Here is a 20,223-nt window from a genome sequence, read left to right on the forward strand (position 1 = left end):
TTAGATCAGTCGATGGGTGGACTAGTGAAGAAACACAGGGAAGGTTGACCGTATATTAGATCAGTCGATGGGTGGACTAGTGTAGAAACACAGGGAAGGTTACTGTATATTAGATTAGTCTATGGGTGGACTAGTGTAGAAACACAGGGAAGGTTGCCGTATATTAGATCAGTCGATGGGTGGACTAGTGTAGAAACACAGGGAAGGTTGCCGTATATTAGATCAGTCGATGGGTGGACTAGTGTAGAAACACAGGGAAGGTTGCCGTATATTAGATCAGTCGATGGGTGGACTAGTGTAGAAACACAGGGAAGGTTGCCGTATATTAGATCAGTCGATGGGTGGACTAGTGAAGAAACACAGGGAAGGTTGCCGTATATTAGATCAGTCGATGGGTGGACTAGTGAAGAAACACAGGGAAGGTTGCCGTATATTAGATCAGTCGATGGGTGGACTAGTGAAGAAACACAGGGAAGGTTGCCGTATATTAGATCAGTCGATGGGTGGACTAGTGTAGAAACACAGGGAAGGTTGCCGTATATTAGATCAGTCGATGGGTGGACTAGTGTAGAAACACAGGGAAGGTTGTCGTATATTAGATCAGTCGATGGGTGGACTAGTGAAGAAACACAGGGAAGGTTGTTGTATATTAGATCAGTCGATGGGTGGACTAGTGTAGAAACACAGGGAAGGTTGCCGTATATTAGATCAGTCGATGGGTGGACTAGTGTAGAAACACAGGGAAGGTTGTCGTATATTAGATCAGTCGATGGGTGGACTAGTGTAGAAACACAGGGAAGGTTGCCGTATATTAGATCAGTCGATGGGTGGACTAGTGTAGAAACACAGGGAAGGTTGCCGTATATTAGATCAGTCGATGGGTGGACTAGTGTAGAAACACAGGGAAGGTTGCCGTATATTAGATCAGTCGATGGGTGGACTAGTGTAGAAACACAGGGAAGGTTGCCGTATATTAGATCAGTCGATGGGTGGACTAGTGAAGAAACACAGGGAAGGTTGCCGTATATTAGATCAGTCGATGGGTGGACTAGTGAAGAAACACAGGGAAGGTTGCCGTATATTAGATCAGTCGATGGGTGGACTAGTGAAGAAACACAGGGAAGGTTGCCGTATATTAGATCAGTCGATGGGTGGACTAGTGTAGAAACACAGGGAAGGTTGCCGTATATTAGATCAGTCGATGGGTGGACTAGTGTAGAAACACAGGGAAGGTTGTCGTATATTAGATCAGTCGATGGGTGGACTAGTGAAGAAACACAGGGAAGGTTGTTGTATATTAGATCAGTCGATGGGTGGACTAGTGTAGAAACACAGGGAAGGTTGCCGTATATTAGATCAGTCGATGGGTGGACTAGTGTAGAAACACAGGGAAGGTTGTCGTATATTAGATCAGTCGATGGGTGGACTAGTGTAGAAACACAGGGAAGGTTGCCGTATATTAGATCAGTCGATGGGTGGACTAGTGAAGAAACACAGGGAAGGTTGCCGTATATTAGATCAGTCGATGGGTGGACTAGTGTAGAAACACAGGGAAGGTTGCCGTATATTAGATCAGTCGATGGGTGGACTAGTGTAGAAACACAGGGAAGGTTGGCGTATATTAGATCAGATCTTCCATGACAGATGTAGTGCTCTCATTAGAAGGCGGGTGTAAAGGTGCCATCCAACCGTTTCTCTTGTTTCTTTGAAAGTGTCCATGTCTCGGAGCCATAGAGTAGAATCGGCTCAACGGTCGTCATAGATAGATAGATAGATAGATAGTCTAGATAGCACTAGTAACAATGCAGTTGTCTTATATAGAATAATATAAATTAATCTTTTCCTCGGTGGTGTGGTTTATAGAGGATAATGGAACATTGGCCTCGTGGTGTGTGTGTGTGTGTGTGTTTTTTTTTTTTTGTCGCAGTTGTCTGTGAAAGAGGAGAATCTTCCTCAGACTGCGGTGTTGGTCGAGTTCAAGTCCCTGACGGTGACGGCGCCCTCTAGAGGCAAACCACGCCACTACCAGGGGAACAACGGCTCCACCACCAACTTCAAACGCTTCCGCAAGGTCTGTCTGTCTGTCTGTCTGTCTGTCTGTCTGTCTGTCTGTCTGTCTGGCTGTCTGTCTGTCTGTCTGTCTGTCTGTCTGTCTGTCTGACCGGGCGATGGCATGTTGTCTAGTCCACTGGTTCCCAAACTTTGTGTCAAGGACCCCCAAATTGACCCTAATTAGCCCCGCAGACCCCCATTTGAAAACATATGACAGGGACCCCCTATACGGCTCTATGGCAGTGATTCTCACCCCGTAAATTAAACGTCTGCCGACCCAATTCATAGTGTAAAATCAATGTTAATGTAACTCTGAGAGTGTACAAATAACGTTTGTACACTCTCAGAGTTACAGACCCATAAGGGTCCATTTGGCTCCAAACCAAACTTTATCTGGGGACCCCTGGAACTCCCTCAAGGACCCCTGGAACTCCCTCAAGGACCCCTGGGGGTCCCAGGACCACTTGTTGAAAACTTCTCAGCCGATCTACAAGCTCACAAGGCGTCTCTTCGCGGCACGTTGTGAGCTTGTAGATCGGCCATTTTTGCTACTACTTATATATTGTTGTTCTACTTAATTGAATTTCTTAGATCTTTCTTTCATTTCTTCATAACATTACTGAAAAATAGATCATGGATTTTGTTATTAATTCATGAAAAGTTTAGCTTTTTTTGGGGGGAATGTTTTTTGAAAATGTTTTGACATAATAATGATAACAACATGATTGAGACCTTATCCTAAGCAGGAACATGTTCGTACCTAAAGCTTTACACCAAATAGGAAACGGTTTAGCGGGGTTTTTTTTTGTGGGTAATTTGTGTTTTTAGATATTTTAGTATAAGTCTCCATGGGCTCCATGATGTCATGGACACTGGGCACACTTAGGCCCCTTTTCCACTAGCAAGGTGGAACCAGAACGTTCCAGAACCGGAACCTATTTTTTTAGTTCTGGGTTTGTTTCCACAGCGCACAGCGCGGTACGGCACGGTTTCAGACCAGGTTCTCAGAACCTTTTTCCGGCCCTGCTTTTGAGGTAGTACTAACACTGAGTTCTGGGAACCTATGGGCGGAGCCAGCAGCGCTGCTTCTCTTGATTGGTTGAGCTGAGGTGACAACACTGAGGAGACCGGAGCGAGGCGAAGGCGAAGCGCACAGCCACACAACACAACACCGCACATTTTAAACTTCGACACAGCGCTGCGGACACACAGAAAAATAACCTGGAAAAGCACACAGAAACACTATGGCCACGAGAGAGGGAGAGACAGAGCGTGTGTGTGCGTGAGGGAGAGAGAGAGCCATAAAGCTGTCGCGACGAGTTTGCTTGCAGTTGTTGTTCTACCGCTAACAGCTAGGCTAACTGCAGAGAGGGGTGTCCGGGGGGGTGTGTGTGTGTGTGTGTGTGTGCGAGAGAGCCATGATCTATTCTAAATTGTCAGAACAGAAGCACAATATTATGAGGCTAATGCTACTGGAGATTAGTAGAGTATATTGTTTTATACACGGACAGTAGTGTCGTGTGCACTAGACTTTTTTTCAGGGCAAGGCATTAGGCATATCATTACTAGAAATGTGCTGTACACAATACTACACATTGGAAGAATTAAATTCAACTAGCACAACGGTTAACTGATTTGTATTTGCACATTTCTTGATATTGACAACTGGACTGGATGTTATGGCACAATCTGCTCAAGAGGCACTATAATTGCAACCCAGACTCATGTTAAATGCTATATTCAAAAGGTGGGTTATCATTTAGCATCATATGAGCTATACGAGATTTATTTTTCTCTTGCCGTTTAAGCAAAATATTGTAGACAGGTAAAGGTTGGAGAACAACTGGTCTAATGCATTTAAAACGGGTGTTTTACTGTTGTCCCTCTCCCCACATGGAAAGGGGCAAATATAGCCTATATGCAGAATGTATGCTGCATCCATGTTCATACACTACAGTATTTGCATATACAGTATATGTATTATGTATAGGAAATATATGTGACAGCTGTGGCATGTGGCAGCCACAGCTGTGGCATATGTGACATGTGGCATATAAAAATATGTTCATATTATTGGTTTAGAAAAGTACAATAAAGCAAATAAATTTGAAAATAGACAATCTACAAGCTCACATGTGTCTCATCGAGCTTGTAGATGGTCTATTTTCAAATGGCCGAAATGTATTTAAGTACAATACTATATACAGCTACTTTCCACCACTGTTGAATAATAACCAGTCATTATTTAAACATGAATATCTCTGTATTCCGGGCGAGCTACTCAGCAGTGGGGGAATAGGGGTGGGGGGGCAGACTTAACAGGTTCTTGAAAGTTCAAGGAGGAGCAGTGCACCAAAGCATTATGGGAATTGTAGTCCAGGAAGTAAGTGAGCCACTAGCATCAATGGAGTGAGATGTTGTGACATGTCTTCATTCCACTGTTGATTTTGCCGACTAAAACTATGACGAAAAATGTTCGTCGACGACCTTTTCTCACTGACGAAAACTACATGGAAACTAAATGAAAACTAAGCTAGTATGATGACTAAAAGTAAGACTAAATCTATTGGCAATTTTGTCAACAAATAAAAACTACACTAAAATGTTAGGAAGGGACTAGTGGACAAGAGATCCACTATAAGACATTTTACACTTGGTTGCATGCTGAAAATAGCAGATCTACAAGCTCACAACGCGTTGCGCTGCGACGCGTTGTGAGCTGGAAAACGGAAAGGAAAACTATTCAAGACACTAAAACTAAAATCTAAAACTGCTGCCAGAAACAACACTGCTTCATTTCACTATATATGTGGTGTATTTGGTGTGTGTGTGTTCATCAGGTGTGTGTGTGTGTGTGTGTGTGTGTGTGTGTGTGTGTGTGTGTGTGTGTGTGTGTGTGTGTGTGTGTGTGTGTGTGTGTGTGTGTGTGTGTGTGTGTGTGTGTGTGTGTGTGTGTGTGTGTGTGTGTGTGTGTGTGTGTGTGTGTGTGTGTGTGTGTGTGTGTGTGTGACCATTTTGTAAGTGGCATCATGTACATTTGACCACAGTCTGTAAGAGGCATTCCTTTACCAAGGTGCTTAAATTAAGTACCAGCGTCTTAAGGATGCTATTATACAGCTTGGCTACAGATGTAAACTACTTGTGTTCATATTCTGAAGCCTCGGTAATGTCCATAAATCAGTGGTGAGGGGCCTGCAGATTGCAGGCATGCCCAATAAGCCCAATAAGCTGATCAGGCATCGGCACAAATTCTGTTCAGTGTCTGCAATAATTGGCAGTAGCCATATATGGAGAAGGCGATGCTTCCTGTACCCGTGATCTGTATCCTGAGGCACTTGTTGTTGTAGAGTTGTTTTCAAGGCGGCGCATCCACTATTGTTTGTGTTCAAGAATGTCTTGTAAAATGTGAATGCAATTGTGTGTGTGTGTGTGTGTGTGTGTGTGTGTGTGTGTGTGTGTGTGTGTGTGTGTGTGTGTGGTGTGTGGTGTGTGGTGTGTGTGTGTGTGTGTGTGTGTGTGTGTGTGTGTGGTGTGTGTGTGGTGTGTGGTGTGTGTGTGTGTGTGTGTGTGTGTGTGGTGTGTGTGTCTGTGGTGTGTGTGTGTGTGTGTGTGTGTGTGTGTGTGTGTGTGTGTGTGTGTGTGTGTGTGTGTGTGTGTGTGTGTGGTGTGTGTGTGTGTGTGTGTGTGGTGTGTGGTGTGTGGTGTGTGTGTGTGTGTGTGTGTGTGTGTGTGTGTGTGTGTGTGTGTGTGTGTGTGTGTGTGTGTGTGTGTGTGTGTGTGTGGTGTGTGTGGTGTGTGGTGTGTGTGTGTGTGTGTGTGTGTGTGTGTGTGTGTGTGTGTGTGTGTGTGGTGTGTGGTGTGTGGTGTGTGGTGTGTGTGTGTGTGTGTGTGTGTGTGTGTGTGTGTGTGTGTGTGGTGTGTGTGTGTGTGGTGTGTGTGTGTGTGTGTGTGTGTGTGTGTGTGTGTGGTGTGTGTGTGGTGTGTGGTGTGTGTGTGTGTGTGTGTGCATCAGGTCCGTGTCTCTGGGGCTGAAGACAGAGCCGTCATCATCGGAGCTTCAGACCTGCTGGTTTACAACAGGAGCTCCAACGCCGAGCTGGACGAGTGGATGAGAGACGTGGCTGAGGTACACACAAACACACACACACGCACACACACACACACACACACACACACACACACACACACACACACACACACACACACACACACACACACACACACGCGATATGAGCTTGTAGGTCTGCTATTTTTGAAAAAATCGAAGAGCGACTGACATTTTTTAGAATCTGATCTCAGGTCAGAATGGGTTCATCAGACCAGTGTGTGTCCAGTGGAAACCTCGTATGAATCTGATCTCAGGTCAGACTCAGAATGGGTTAATGTAAATCGCTCTGGATTAAGAGCGTCTGATAAATGCCTAAATTGTAAATTGTAAGGTAGATCGTGATCTACCAGTAGATCCCGAAGGCTTTGCAGGTAGATCACATGACATGCCCTTAAAATATATATATACTGTATAATTTAAGTATCCGAATTAATTTTTGCACCTGGCACTTGAATTAAGGTGACTTGATTGATTGACATCAAAAAGTGCCTGTCAGTCAGCTGACAGGCACAGCTGAGTGTGTGTCCGGCGGAAGCCTCGTATGAATCTGATCTCAGGTCAGAATGGGTTATATATATATTCTTTTTTTAACCCATTCTGACCGGGCACCCATTTTGGTGTTGGCATCATGTCGTGCTTTAGCTATTGAAAAATAGCAGATCTACAAGCTCATATCGCGCCACCGAGTGGCGCGATACGAGCTTGTAGGTCTGCTATTTTTTGAAAAATCGAAGAACGACTGACATTTTTAGAATCTGATCTCAGGTCAGAATGGGTTAATCAGACCAGTGTGTGTCCGGCGGAAACCTCGTATGAATCTGATCTCAGGTCAGAATGGGTTAAACCCTACCAGTTCCATTTCCTCCCCTCTATTCCTCAAGTGCGTCGCTAAGGTACATTTAAAAAAAAAATCAGCAATGGGATAATACTGTATTTTGGTGGGTATACATCTTGTTGAGCTCGTCATTTTTAACCCATTCTGACCTGAGATCAGATTCATACGAGGTTTCCGCCGGACACACACACTGGTCTGATGAACCCATTCTGACCTGAGATCAGATTCATACGAGGTTTCCGCCGGACACACACTGGTCTGATGAACCCATTCTGACCTGAGATCAGATTCTAGAAATGTCAGTCGTTCTTCGAGTTTTCAAAAAATAGCAGACCTACAAGCTCATATCGCGCCACTCGGTGGCGCGATATGAGCTTGTAGATCTGCTATTTTTAAATAGCTAAAGCATAACATGATGCTGACACCAAAATGGGTGCCCGGTCAGAATGGGTTAAAGTAGTAGAAGTCCAAAAAGTGTTTTTTTCCACTGCCCTAGTGGATGAGAGACGAGGCTGAGGTACAGTACAGTACAGTACAGTACAGTACAGTACAGTACAGTACAGTACAGTACTTTTTCATATCTATATAAAGGGATTTAAAAATGTGACATCACGGATTTGGCAGCCTACGGGTGTCAATTAAGAAAACAGCAGCCACCCTCACAAAGACATATGCAGTAATCCTGGTCACTAAACTGCCTCCCCCTGGCCAGCCGGGGCGCCTGATGGAGGGGAAAGGAACTGGTTGGAATAACGTGTTCCTTCCACGCGCTACGTCCAACCAGGGAAACTCCCCCCTGTCAGGTGTAAAGGAGCAACTTGGACACTCAGGCATGAAGGAAGCATGAGTTCAAGTCCGTTGCTCTCCCCTTGTCCCCCATATATGGGGACTAGGTTGCTCTCCCCTTGTCCCCCATATATGGGGACTAGGTTGCTCTCCCCTTGTCCCCCATATATGGGGACTAGGTTGCTCTCCCCTTGTCCCCCATATATGGGGACTAGGTTGGTCTCCCCTTGTCCCCCATGGGGACTAGGTTGGTCTCCCCTTGTCCCCCATATATGGGGACTAGGTTGCTCTCCCCTTGTCTCCCATATATGGGGACTAGGTTGGTCTCCCCTTGTCCCCCATATATGGGGACTAGGTTGCTCTCCCCTTGTCACCCATATATGGGGACTAGGTTGGTCTCCCCTTGTCCCCCATATATGGGGACTAGGTTGCTCTCCCCTTGTCCCCCATATATGGGGACTAGGTTGGTCTCCCCTTGTCCCCCATATATGGGGACTAGGTTGCTCTCCCCTTGTCCACCATATATGGGGACTAGGTTGGTCTCCCCTTGTCCCCCATATATGGGGACTAGGTTGCTCTCCCCTTGTCACCCATATATGGGGACTAGGTTGGTCTCCCCTTGTCCCCCATATATGGGGACTAGGTTGCTCTCCCCTTGTCCCCCATATATGGGGACTAGGTTGGTCTCCCCTTGTCCCCCATATATGGGGACTAGGTTGCTCTCCCCTTGTCCCCCATATATGAGGACTAGGTTGGTCTCCCCTAGTCCCCCATATATGGGGACTAGGTTGGTCTCCCCTTGTCCCCCATATATGGGGACTAGGTTGGTCTCCCCTTGTCCCCCATATATGGGGACTAGGTTGGTCTCCCCTTGTCCCCCATATATGGGGACTAGGTTGGTCTCCCCTTGTCCACCATATATGGGGACTAGGTTGGTCTCCCCTTGTCCCCCATATATGGGGACTAGGTTGGTCTCCCCTTGTCCCCCATATATGGGGACTAGGTTGGTGGAGGATGTGTAGAGCCCAGGATCACATTAGATGATTGACACAGGGGTGAAAAATGGGTTACAAAATCGTGGGATAAAAAATATAAAAAAAAAAAAAAAAAGTGACATCACGGATTTGGCAGCCTAATGTGTTAATTAAGAAAAAAGCAGCGAATGAATTTACTGGAAGGATGGTCAGACTCTAGAGTAGTAGGCGACCGTCTGCCTCGACCGCTTCGGAGAGAGGGAGAGAGGGAGAGAGGGAGACCTGAGGCCAATTGACCTATAGCTAAGCCCCTCCCCAAACTGCTATGGTCCAATCACAGCTAAGCATAACATGGGTTCAGACAAACCTCTCCACCAATAGTTTTCCTATATGATAAAACATTGTTTTAAAAAAAAAGGAAATGTCACGCACATATTTTCCCAGTGCATATTCACGGCGGGCCTTGTTGACGGACTTGGAAAGAGATTTTGAAGGTTTTCTTTGGTTCCAAAAACGAACCGGTATTTAATGTGTTATAAAATCCATGATATTTACACATCGGAATGAATGAGGCGGCTGGAATGTGTCCCAAGTGGGAGTGTCTTAAGTGGGAGAGGGCGGGGCTTAGCTATAGGTGAATTCCGCAAATGCCAATGACGCCCACAGTATTGATATGTATTTGGCCGCGGACCCCGCGGCATTGGAAGTGTCCCCCAGAAGAGAAGATTTGTGTTAAAACCAAATTATTGTGTGCGTGTGCGTGTGTGTGTGCGTGTGCGTGTGCGTGCGTGTGTGCGTGTGTGTGTGTGCGTGTGTGTGTGTGTGTGTGCGTGCGTGCGTGCGTGTGTCAGGAGGACCGGCAGAACAAGAATGAGGAGAACCTAGGAGACGATCTGTTCAGGTGAGTTTGGGTTTTCATCTCTTTAACCACTGATACAGAACCTCTCTCTCTCTCTCTCTCTCTCTCTCTCTCTCTTTTTTGATTTCGAATAGTTCGATTTCGAATAGTTTTGATTCGAATAGTCATTAAAAAAATAGCGGCCGCTTTTGGTCCGCGAGACGGCCCCATTTGGTCCGCGAGCCATGCTTGCGCCTCGCAGCACCTCGCAACGCCTCCTCTTTCCCCGTGTTAAAAACAAGGAAGCGTACCACAGCTCAGTGGACATTAAATATAGGCTACCATGTTTTATAAGTCATAAAAACATTACTTACACCCAAATGAAAATATAAACTTCACAGATTATAGATCACATGGAATTATAACAATCTGTTGAGTATTGCCTGAATAATGCCACTATAAAATCTCAACTTTTATCGACGTGCCTTTGCGCTGAGAACCTTGCGGAGCCTGGCGGTGTAGGCTACATTATACTTGTGATTCACATGGTGAGTGCGCGCACCGAAAATTCAAAGATCTGCAATCTCATGCGCTGCGTTGTGCATATTGGCTGAGTATAATGGCACGAATGAAACTAGGCCTATAGATTTATTTTGGCGATGCGGAGAATTGTAATTATGTAGCCTATTTGCCTGTGTTTTTTCTTTTAATTATGTTTTTTTTGTGCGCCGATGGTGACGCTCCACTTGTTTCAGCCTGTAGGCCTACAGCACTTTGGTCAGCTTTTATTGTTTTAAATGTGCTATATAAATAAAGTTTGATTTAGGCCTATATTGGAGCAGGTGCTGGCAAATAACTAATTACTGTAATGCCATGCAGTGAAGTTGCGCAAATGTCCACTCAATTAGCAAACGGAGCTGCTCTCATGCGCTCTGCACTGTCTGCAGCACAATTACTGCAGATCTCTTCTTAAAGTTTACTTATTATGGTTTACTTTCAACCATAAACCATAATATGATTGACAAACCTCGGATTATAATTCTTCATCGACCAACAGCGCATGCAGCATGACTATGAGGTAATTTAACTATGTGGGATTTCTCCATCGGCATCGCATGTCGATAAAAATGGGATTTCACTAGTGGCATTATTCAGGCAATACTCAACAGATTGTTATAATTCCAAGTGATCTATAATCTGTGCAGTTTATATATTTTTTCCCATACGCACACTCACAGTCACATTAACTTTATGATCAATCAAATTAACCGTGGTTGATTTTATTTCTGACAAGTGTCAGGCTTGAAGAGTTCATTCATGTTACCGTTCGTTTACAATTGACAGAGGAGTTTGGATTATATATATTTTTATTTGATGGAGAGGTAATGCCTGTTTCAGGCGCTGTTTAATTGTTAAATAAAAGACCAATCCAATATGCGATCCTCTCTCCTCTCTCTTTAAAATAAATGATACCAATCGAAGCATGCCTTTCTCTCCGCTATAGCGTTGTTTAAACCAAAGAGTCACTGCTCGCATCGCGCACGCACGCACCCCCCCCCCCCCCGTTGGGTTTCGAAGCGTCGAAGTTCGAAACAAATTAATATCGATTAATCGATCATTAACCCTTTTACTGCTGCCATTTATTGAGAAATTAGGACCTAATTCATGCCAGCATTTTTTTAATTTGAGCTCTTATTTTGAAAAGCCACATTTTGCCTCAACCGGAAGTGATCTTATCCCTGCCAGCTTTACGTTGCCAAGACAACCTTTGTTTACATAATCGAATCATGCCGGTACATTTTAGCACTCCACAACGTCGGCTCGTGCCGTCAAAGAAACGCTGTTTTGACCAAAAATGCCATCTGGGACAAGGAATAGGAGATACAGGCGATTGAAAGAAACGGATAGAATGGATTCTTATGGCGACGGTGAATTAATATGAACGATCCAGTGCAGTGCTAACAACATTGCTAGCTAACCGGCTAACGTGAGTAGCATTATGGCTTGATCAATCATAAGCACTATAAAAGAGCAATTGCCGAAGGGCTTCGGCAATGGCAGGAAGACGGTTAAAAACGTAATCGAAGGTCAGCCCTAACTGGTACTAATAGTCATACTGGTGCTCATTATCGTCACATAGTTAGGCGGACACGTACATTGCTGTTCCTTGGAGTGGTGGTTGCACCGCTCAAAAACAGCAGACCTACAAGCTCGTATAGGGCGCCACTCGGTGGCGCCCTATACGAGCTTGTAGGTCTGCTATCAGCTGCTATCAGCTTGTAGATCTGCTATTTTTCAATAGCTAAAGTATAACGTATACAACGCCTAAAACACCAAAAAGGGGTTCCTGCCCAGAATGGGTTAACCCATTCTGACCGGGCACCCATTTTGGTGTTATAGCATCATGTCATGCTTTAGCTATTGGAAAATAGCAGATCTACAAGCTCGTAGCGCGCCACCGAGTGGCGCGCTACGAGCTTGTAGGTCTGCTATTTTTGAAAAAAATCGAAGAACGACTGACATTTTTTAGAATCTGATCTCAGGTCAGAATGGGGTTCATCAGACCAGTGTGTGTGTCCGGCGGAAACCTCGTATGAATCTGATCTCAGGTCAGAATGGGTTCATCAGACCAGTGTGTGTGTCCGGCGGAAACCTCGTATGAATCTGATCTCAGGTCAGAATGGGTTAAAGATGGAGGGCCGTGATTCCCTTCCCACCCTAAAAAACACGAGCATGGAGTGCTGTTATTGTTTTTAATTCATCACCTCGGCCTTGTTTTCACAATTCGTCCAATCAGAGATCAGCTTTATGTACCTGCGTCATCACTGTTGCCGAGGTAACGGAGGTGATGTAAGCTGGCCCTGAGGCTGTCCTGTTTTCTCTGGCTAAGCAGAAACGCTCTGTGTGTGTGTGTGTGTGTGTGTGTGTGTGTGTGTGTGTGTGTGTGTGTGTGTGCGTGTGTGTGTGTGTGTGTGTGTGCGTGTGTGCGTGCGTGCGTGCGTGCGTGCGTGCGTGCGTGTGTGCGTGCAAGAGAGAGACGGACTGATAGTGTGTATTTGGGAGAGAGAGCAAGAGACAGAGAGAGAGAGATGGTGTCTGTTTAGGTGAGTAGCTGTGCATGTGTGTGAGAGCGATGCTTTGTCTGTCTGTGTGTGTGCGTGCGAGTGCGTGAGATAGATTATGTGTGCGTGCGCGTGTGTGTGTGCGTGCGCTGTGTGATCACTGCACCAGCAGTGTTTTATCCAGCCATGCGCGTTCAGGGAACTGTGCGTGCATGCGTGCGTGCGTGCGTGCGTGCATGCGTGTGCACTGAGCAGTCATGCGTGTGCGTGTGCACTGAGCAGTCATGCGTGTTCAGGGAACAGCTTCTGCCGCTAAAGGAAACGAGAGCTTTTATTTTTTTGGCATTGGGGGCGGGGCTAAAAAGCCAGGCGTCCCAGACACCGCCCCCCCCCCCCGCTGGAAGGATGTTTGGTTTAACCCGTTTAGACCTGATGACCATTATGCAAATGTCAGTTTTATGAAAAAGCCATGTTTCTATGTCTGTGGTTCTCACAGGGTTAAACCCTATGTTTCTGTGTCAGTGGTTCTCACAGGGTTAAACCCTATGTTTCTGTGTCAGTGGTTCTCACAGGGTTAAACCCTATGTTTCTGTGTCAGTGGTTCTCACAGGGTTAAACCCTATGTTTCTGTGTCAGTGGTTCTCACAGGGTTAAACCCTATGTTTCTATGTCAGTGGTTCTCACAGGGTTAAACCCTATGTTTCTATGTCAGTGGTTCTCACAGGGTTAAACCCTATGTTTCTATGTCAGTGGTTCTCACAGGGTTAAACCCTATGTTTCTATGTCAGTGGTTCTCACAGGGTTAAACCCTATGTTTCTATGTCAGTGGTTCTCACAGGGTTAAACCCTATGTTTCTATGTCAGTGGTTCTCACAGGGTTAAACCCTATGTTTCTATGTCCGTGGTTCTCACAGGGTTAAACCCTATGTTTCTATGTCAGTGGTTCTCACAGGGTTAAACCTCATGTTTCTATGTCAGTGGTTCTCACAGGGTTAAACCCTATGTTTCTATGTCCGTGGTTCTCACAGGGTTAAAACCCTATGTTTCTATGTCAGTGGTTCTCACAGGGTTAAACCCTATGTTTCTATGTCAGTGGTTCTCACAGTGTTAAACCCTATGTTTCTATGTCCGTGGTTCTCACAGGGTTAAACCCTATGTTTCTATATCAGTGGTTCTCACAGGGTTAAACCCTATGTTTCTATATCAGTGGTTCTCACAGGGTTAAACCCTATGTTTCTATATCAGTGGTTCTCACAGGGTTAAACCCTATGTTTCTATATCAGTGGTTCTCACAGGGTTAAACCCTATGTTTCTATATCAGTGGTTCTCACAGGGTTAAACCCTATGTTTCTATGTCAGTGGTTCTCACAGGGTTAAACCCTATGTTTCTATGTCAGTGGTTCTCACAGGGTTAAACCTCATGTTTCTATGTCAGTGGTTCTCACAGGGTTAAACCCTATGTTTCTATGTCTGTGGTTCTCACAGGGTTAAAACCCTATGTTTCTATGTCAGTGGTTCTCACAGGGTTAAACCCTATGTTTCTATGTCAGTGGTTCTCACAGGGTTAAAACCCTATGTTTATATATGTGACCAAATACAGCAAAAAGGCCCTCAACTCTACTTTTCCATTTTTCAGATTTTTACAGATTATTAAAGTACAGAATGTAAGCTTTCATATGATGTATCATTCAATGAAATTGGACAATAATTGAAGGAGATATAACCATTTTAAAATGACTGGGGCCTTTCACCCAAAGCTGAGAAAAGCCCTTTTCAATATTCACAACATTTTATCACCTTAGAGCTGGACAGAAGTGGGTGTGACAATGGGAGGGACAAGGGACAATAGGACGTTTTAGCTGTCAACAGTGCAACACTAGAAACACTGACATGTTTAAGCCAGTAGAACAAACAATGCAATTTGTAAGGTGCCCCAATAAACCCTTTTGAAAGTACTAAGTATTAAATACTAAGTTAAGTGTTCAATTTAACTTATACACTACCTGGTTGTAAATAGCTGCAGTACACCATTTTATGCAGGTCTACTTTAAGCAATCAAAGTCAGACAATTGACCCAGTATTTTAAATAAATAAAACCGACGCATCAGGCTATGATGTTGTGCGCTTGTAGATTTGCTATTTTAATAAACAGATCTGTCCACATGCAGTCACAATGCCTGGTTTCTATTTAGTGTGCAAGGCTTACATCCGGTCTAAAGCCCACCCACTGTATGCGCTGATTTATATACACAATACATACACGATCCGTATCCTCCCCTCACCGGATGTTGAATTAACAGTACTAACGGCCGTATTTGAAAAGACGTATCCAATCTTTTACACAATAAACCGATTTCCCGACATTTCCTTTTCACTTGATACCGTTTCGTAGAGAGGGCCTACACAAACGATCTATATACCAAATGAAAGCCGTAGTTTACATAGTATTTTGAATTTCTTTAAATGAGCAAAAAAAAGGAGCGAGTTATGATTTAAAGAAAAGACGAGTGATCGTGGCTTTTTGCGGGTGGAGGAAAAAAAAAAAGAACACTTGACACACGACACACAGACAGCTAGCTAACTAGGCTAGCTAGCTTCTAGCCTGTTGTGTGTTGCTTCCAGGCTGGGAAGCGTATTTGAGCGAGTAGCTACGTGGTTTTGTTTATTTTCTGTAAAGTATAACCCAAATGCTCCTCCATACTACTATAGCCATGTAGAATACTTCTGTGTTTACAAACACAAGCACGCTAATGGGCGGTGATCAGAGCGTGAAACCTGAGGACAAAGAGATTCCAGGACCAATCGAAAACAACATGCAAATCTCGGAACTGCGCTTCTCTGCCCCCAAAAACTTGTTAAAAAACAAGCCCACTTTGAACGTATAAATGTATACATTTCATTTGCCCAAATGAACAATCTGTTTGAATGAAAACCTTCTTCAACATTCAAACTGTATTAATATGAAAAAAAAGAAAATCACATAAATAAATAAAACGAGTTTATTTATTGATTTAAGGCATGTTCATTCTGGCGAGATGAGGCATATTCTGCTGGCAGTGGTCACATATGTCAGTGGTTCTCACCGGTGTCACCAGCATGGATTTAGAGGCTCCAATACAGGCCCCGTTGTCACCAGCATGGATTTAAGAGGCTCCAACGCAGTCCCCGGTGTCACCAGCATGGATTTAGAGGCTCCAATGCAGGCCCCGGGTGTCACCAGCATGGATTTAGAGGCTCCAACGCAGGCCCGGGTGTCACCAGCATGGATTTAAGAGGCTCCAATGCAGGCCCCGGTGTCACTAGCATGGATTTAGAGGCTCCAATGCAGGCCCCGGGTGTCACCAGCAGTGATTTAGAGGCTCCAATGCAGGCCCCGGTGTCACCAGCATGGATTTAGAGGCTCCAATACAGGCCCCGGTGTCAACAGCATGGATTTAGAGGCTCCAACGCAGGCCCCGGTGTCACCAGCATGGATTTAGAGGCTCCAACGCAGGCCCGGGTGTCACCAGCATGGATTTAAGAGGCTCCAACGCAGTCCCCGGTGTCACCAGCATGGATTTAAGAGGCTCCAACGCAGTCCCCGGTGTCACCAGCATGGATTTAGAGGCTCCAATGCAGTCCCCGGTGTCACCAGCATGGATTTAGAGGCTCCAACGCAGGCCCGGGGGTCACCAGCATGAATTTAGAGGCTCCAATGCAGCAGGGCTCCAGACTAACTTTTTTCACCAACGTCCCGGAACCGTCCCAAAATACAATTTGAACCGTCCCAAAGTGAATGTATACCGTCCCGGGAAAAAAAGTTAAAAAAGGACCACTCAGATTGCGAAATTAATAACTGTATTCCTATTGCATAATAGAAATACAATACATGCAGTACATTATTTGTTTGGCTTCATGTTTCTTCAGTAGATAGAGAAAATACACTAATTTAGTCAAAATGCTCCCAGATGAAAAATAGGTCTGGGTTAAAAATGTTAATCGAATTAGAGGCTTTGTAATTAATTAATCTAAATTAATCACATTTTAACCGCATATCAATATTCAACCTGAGAACAGTGATATTTATTTTCAAATGGATTTTGTTATTTTGGTGAATCAATGAATAGTGACTACAGTAGCTATACAACTTTGGTGGTAGGCTGCTTGATCAAGACCAAAAGATAAACGTGCAGTAATGCAGGTAGTCTATGAATACTCAAATGATTTACATGGGTGGCATGAGAAAACAAATAAAAAAAACTTTTTTAGGGGGAACACTAAAGATGAAGAAATAAAATCAATAAAAACTGTGGAATGAGAGCGTTTTTAGGAGTGCATTCTACAGTGTTGGGGCAGCAATTCCAGAACAATCTGTTGCTTCAGAGGATACCAACATATTATTAAATTTGCCGTAACCATTTAATCTGGTCAGCTGTGGGTTGGACCGACGTGGGTCCAACTCCTACTTGGATTTGACTTGGACTAACATTAGCCCCATATGGAACCCGTTAGAATGTAGCTCTATCAGAGGGAGAGGTTCCATGCGACACATGTTAAAGCAGCTAGCAAGCCTAGCCCCATATGTGCCCTCTCCCTACGCTCATCGGAGCTACAGAATGAGCGTAGGGAGAGGGCACATATGGGGCTACTAGCAAGCCTAGCATGGAAGCTAACGTTGGTGTAGTGTAGCGGTAGCCCCGTGTCCATATGGAACTTTTCCCTCCGCTATAGCACACAAGACACGACCATGGTTTAATCCACGCTTGTCCAACCGATAGTTTTTCAATGTAAATGTCCCATCCACGGGGCAGAAGTAATATAAGCGGCTTATTGATTCCTTTGGATGAATGGTGGTGTGTTCATGGTGTCAACTTGTCTGACTGACGGCACTGCAGATAGTGCAAAAAGTGTCAGCAGCGCTGATAGTCTCATGCTGCTCAGCGCTGCACGCGATATACGCATTTTCAATGCAAAAACTCCTCTCGTCCCGAAACCGGCCCGAATGAGATACATTTACGTCCCAAATAGATATTTTATAGTCCCCGGGACGTCGGGATCGTCGGGATCTCGAGCCCTGCAATGCAGGCCCCGGTGTCACCAGCATGAATTTAGAGGCTCCAACGCAGGCCCCGGTGTCACCAGCATGGATTTAGAGGCTCCAACGCAGGCCCCGGTGTCACCAGCATGAATTTAGAGGCTCCAACGCAGGCCCCGGTGTCACCAGTATGGATTTAGAGGCATCACCAGCAAGAACCGAAACTAAGGCTGCACAATATATCGTTATCGAGATATGAACATTATGCACAGTATCAGTATCGCAGAAAGGCAACGGTATCGCAATATATCGATACTGTGTGCGTGCGTGCGTCTAGTTTGCAGTTTCTTCCCCCAAACCAAACCATCAGGACACTGAATGCTCTCATCATATAATTGCCCCCTAGAGGCCATGAACAGAACTGTATCTATATTCCCTCTTGTCAATGTGTCTATTGTTTTGAAATGTGAAGCATCATGATTAGATGAGACCAATAATTAGTATATTAGTCTTACCATTTATTCTGACCCCCCACCCCCCCTGAAAAGGCCTATATCACTGTTCTGACCCCTCCCTGAAAAGACCTATATCACTGTTCTGACCCCTCCCTGAAAAGGCCTATATCACTGTTCTGACCCCTCCCTGAAAAGGCCTATATCACTGTTCTGACCCCTCCCTGAAAAGACCTATATCACTGTTCTGACCCCTCCCTGAAAAGGCCTATATCACTGTTCTGACCCCTCCCTGAAAAGGCCTATATCACTGTTCTGACCCACTTATCACCATTTATTCTGACCCCCCCCCCCCCCCCCTCCCTGAAAAGGCCTATATCACTGTTCTGACCCCTCCCTGAAAAGGCCTATATCACTGTTCTGACCCCTCCCTGAAAAGGCCTATATCACTGTTCTGACCCACTTATCACCATTTATTCTGACCCCCCCCCCCCCCCTCCCTGAAAAGGCCTATATCACTTATCCATCATTTATACATTATGGATAATTTGTGTGGACTTAAGGTTATGGATATAAAGTTAAGGTTATGGATCTGGTAGATATGGTGGATATGGTTATGGATATAAAGTTAAGGTTATGGATCTGGTAGATATGGTGGATATGGTTATGGATATAAGGTTAAGGTTATGGATATGGTAGATATGGTGGATATGGTTATGGATATAAAGTTAAGGTTATGGATAATTCGTGTGGACTTCAGACTGTTATTCGTCTCAACGGCTCAGGTTGTGGAGAACAATATTTTGCTCTCCCCTGTAGTGTACATTGTGGAAGTGACACTAAAATCTGGTTGTGTGTGTGTGTGTGTGTGTGTGTGTGTGTGTGTGTGTGTGTGTGTGTGTGTGTGTGTGTGTGTGCGTGCATGCGTGTGCATCGTGTGTGTGTGTGTGTGTGTGTGTGTGTGTGTGTTTGTGTGTGTGTGTAGGTACAACCCCAGCACAGGAAGAAAGAAATGAGAGGAGCGGAGCACCGTCAGAGAGTGACCCAGACGTCACTCTGCTGCTACAGCGGCTCTCAACGTCTTCAAGGGCCCCCCATAACATTTTAATTTCAAGGACGCCCCCCCCCCCATACACACACACACACACACACACACACACACAGTTTTATATGCATTATGCTCCGTTTAATGACATTTCTATCTCTGGGACCCCCATTTTATATTGCAAAGTCAGCGTTCATTTAACTCTGAGAGGGTACAAATGGAACCACACGGACCCCCTTTTCCACCGCTTCAGTTCAGAGACAGTTCTTAGTCCATGAGCCAGACCTCCAGAACCGGGTCAGTTCAGAAGCAGGTGTTAGTCCATGAGCCAGACCTCCAGAACCGGTTCAGAGACAGTTCTTAGTCCATGAGCCAGACCTCCAGAACCGGGTCAGTTCAGAAGCAGGTGTTAGTCCATGAGCCAGACCTCCAGTTAAGTATGAAATGGGTGTGCAAAACCATAACATATTACATTGTTTATAGGATCATTATAAGTAAATTGAATTAATATATGATAAGATAACCCTTCCACAGGAGTAGCTTCTTCATATTTAGATTTTTTTGCATAGTTTCCTCTATAATGCCTAATTTGCATAATATTTAACGTTTTACGATTTCTAAAACAATAAATCATTGTCTTTGTGTAAGTAATCAACTGGGGAAGGTTCATGGTGATATCAATCTAATATTAAATATGGTTTTGCTACACTCAATTAAATAATTAATTAATAATTAATTAATTCATAATTAACCAGCGTCATGTCGTGCTTTAGCTATTTAAAAATAGCAGATCTACAAGCTCGTAGCGCGCCACCGAGTGGCGCGCTACGAGCTTGTAGGTCTGCTATTTTTGAAGAATCGAAGGACGACTGACATAGAAGACATTATTTAGAATCTGATCTCAGGTCAGAATGGGTCAACGTTCCAATGTTGAAGCTCTGGCTCATGGACTCTAAGAACCAAACAGAACTGAACCGGTTCCCAGCCGGTGGAAAAGGGGCCTCAGAGTTACAGACCCATAAGGGTCCATTTGGTTCCAAAGTATCCTTTAGCTGGG

General features: G+C 44.8%; 1 protein-coding gene across 1 annotated transcript in view; it reads left to right on the forward strand.

Moving 5' to 3' along the window:
* The window catches only part of LOC310856486 (nibrin-like), a 79,038-nt gene extending 59,148 nt beyond the window's left edge, over positions 1 to 19,890 (forward strand). Inside the window, exons 15-18 of the mRNA XM_083761955.1 lie at positions 1,928 to 2,071; positions 6,065 to 6,178; positions 9,607 to 9,656; positions 19,107 to 19,890. Coding sequence (XP_083618081.1) covers positions 1,928 to 2,071; positions 6,065 to 6,178; positions 9,607 to 9,656; positions 19,107 to 19,137 — 339 coding nt within the window. The 3' untranslated portion in view covers positions 19,138 to 19,890. The remainder of the gene's footprint in view (positions 1 to 1,927; positions 2,072 to 6,064; positions 6,179 to 9,606; positions 9,657 to 19,106) is intronic.
* Positions 19,891 to 20,223: the final 333 nt, after the last annotated feature.

Source organism: Protomyctophum parallelum (assembly GCF_964188405.1).
Source record: "Protomyctophum parallelum genome assembly, chromosome: 3".
Taxonomy (NCBI): Eukaryota; Metazoa; Chordata; class Actinopteri; order Myctophiformes; family Myctophidae; genus Protomyctophum; species Protomyctophum parallelum.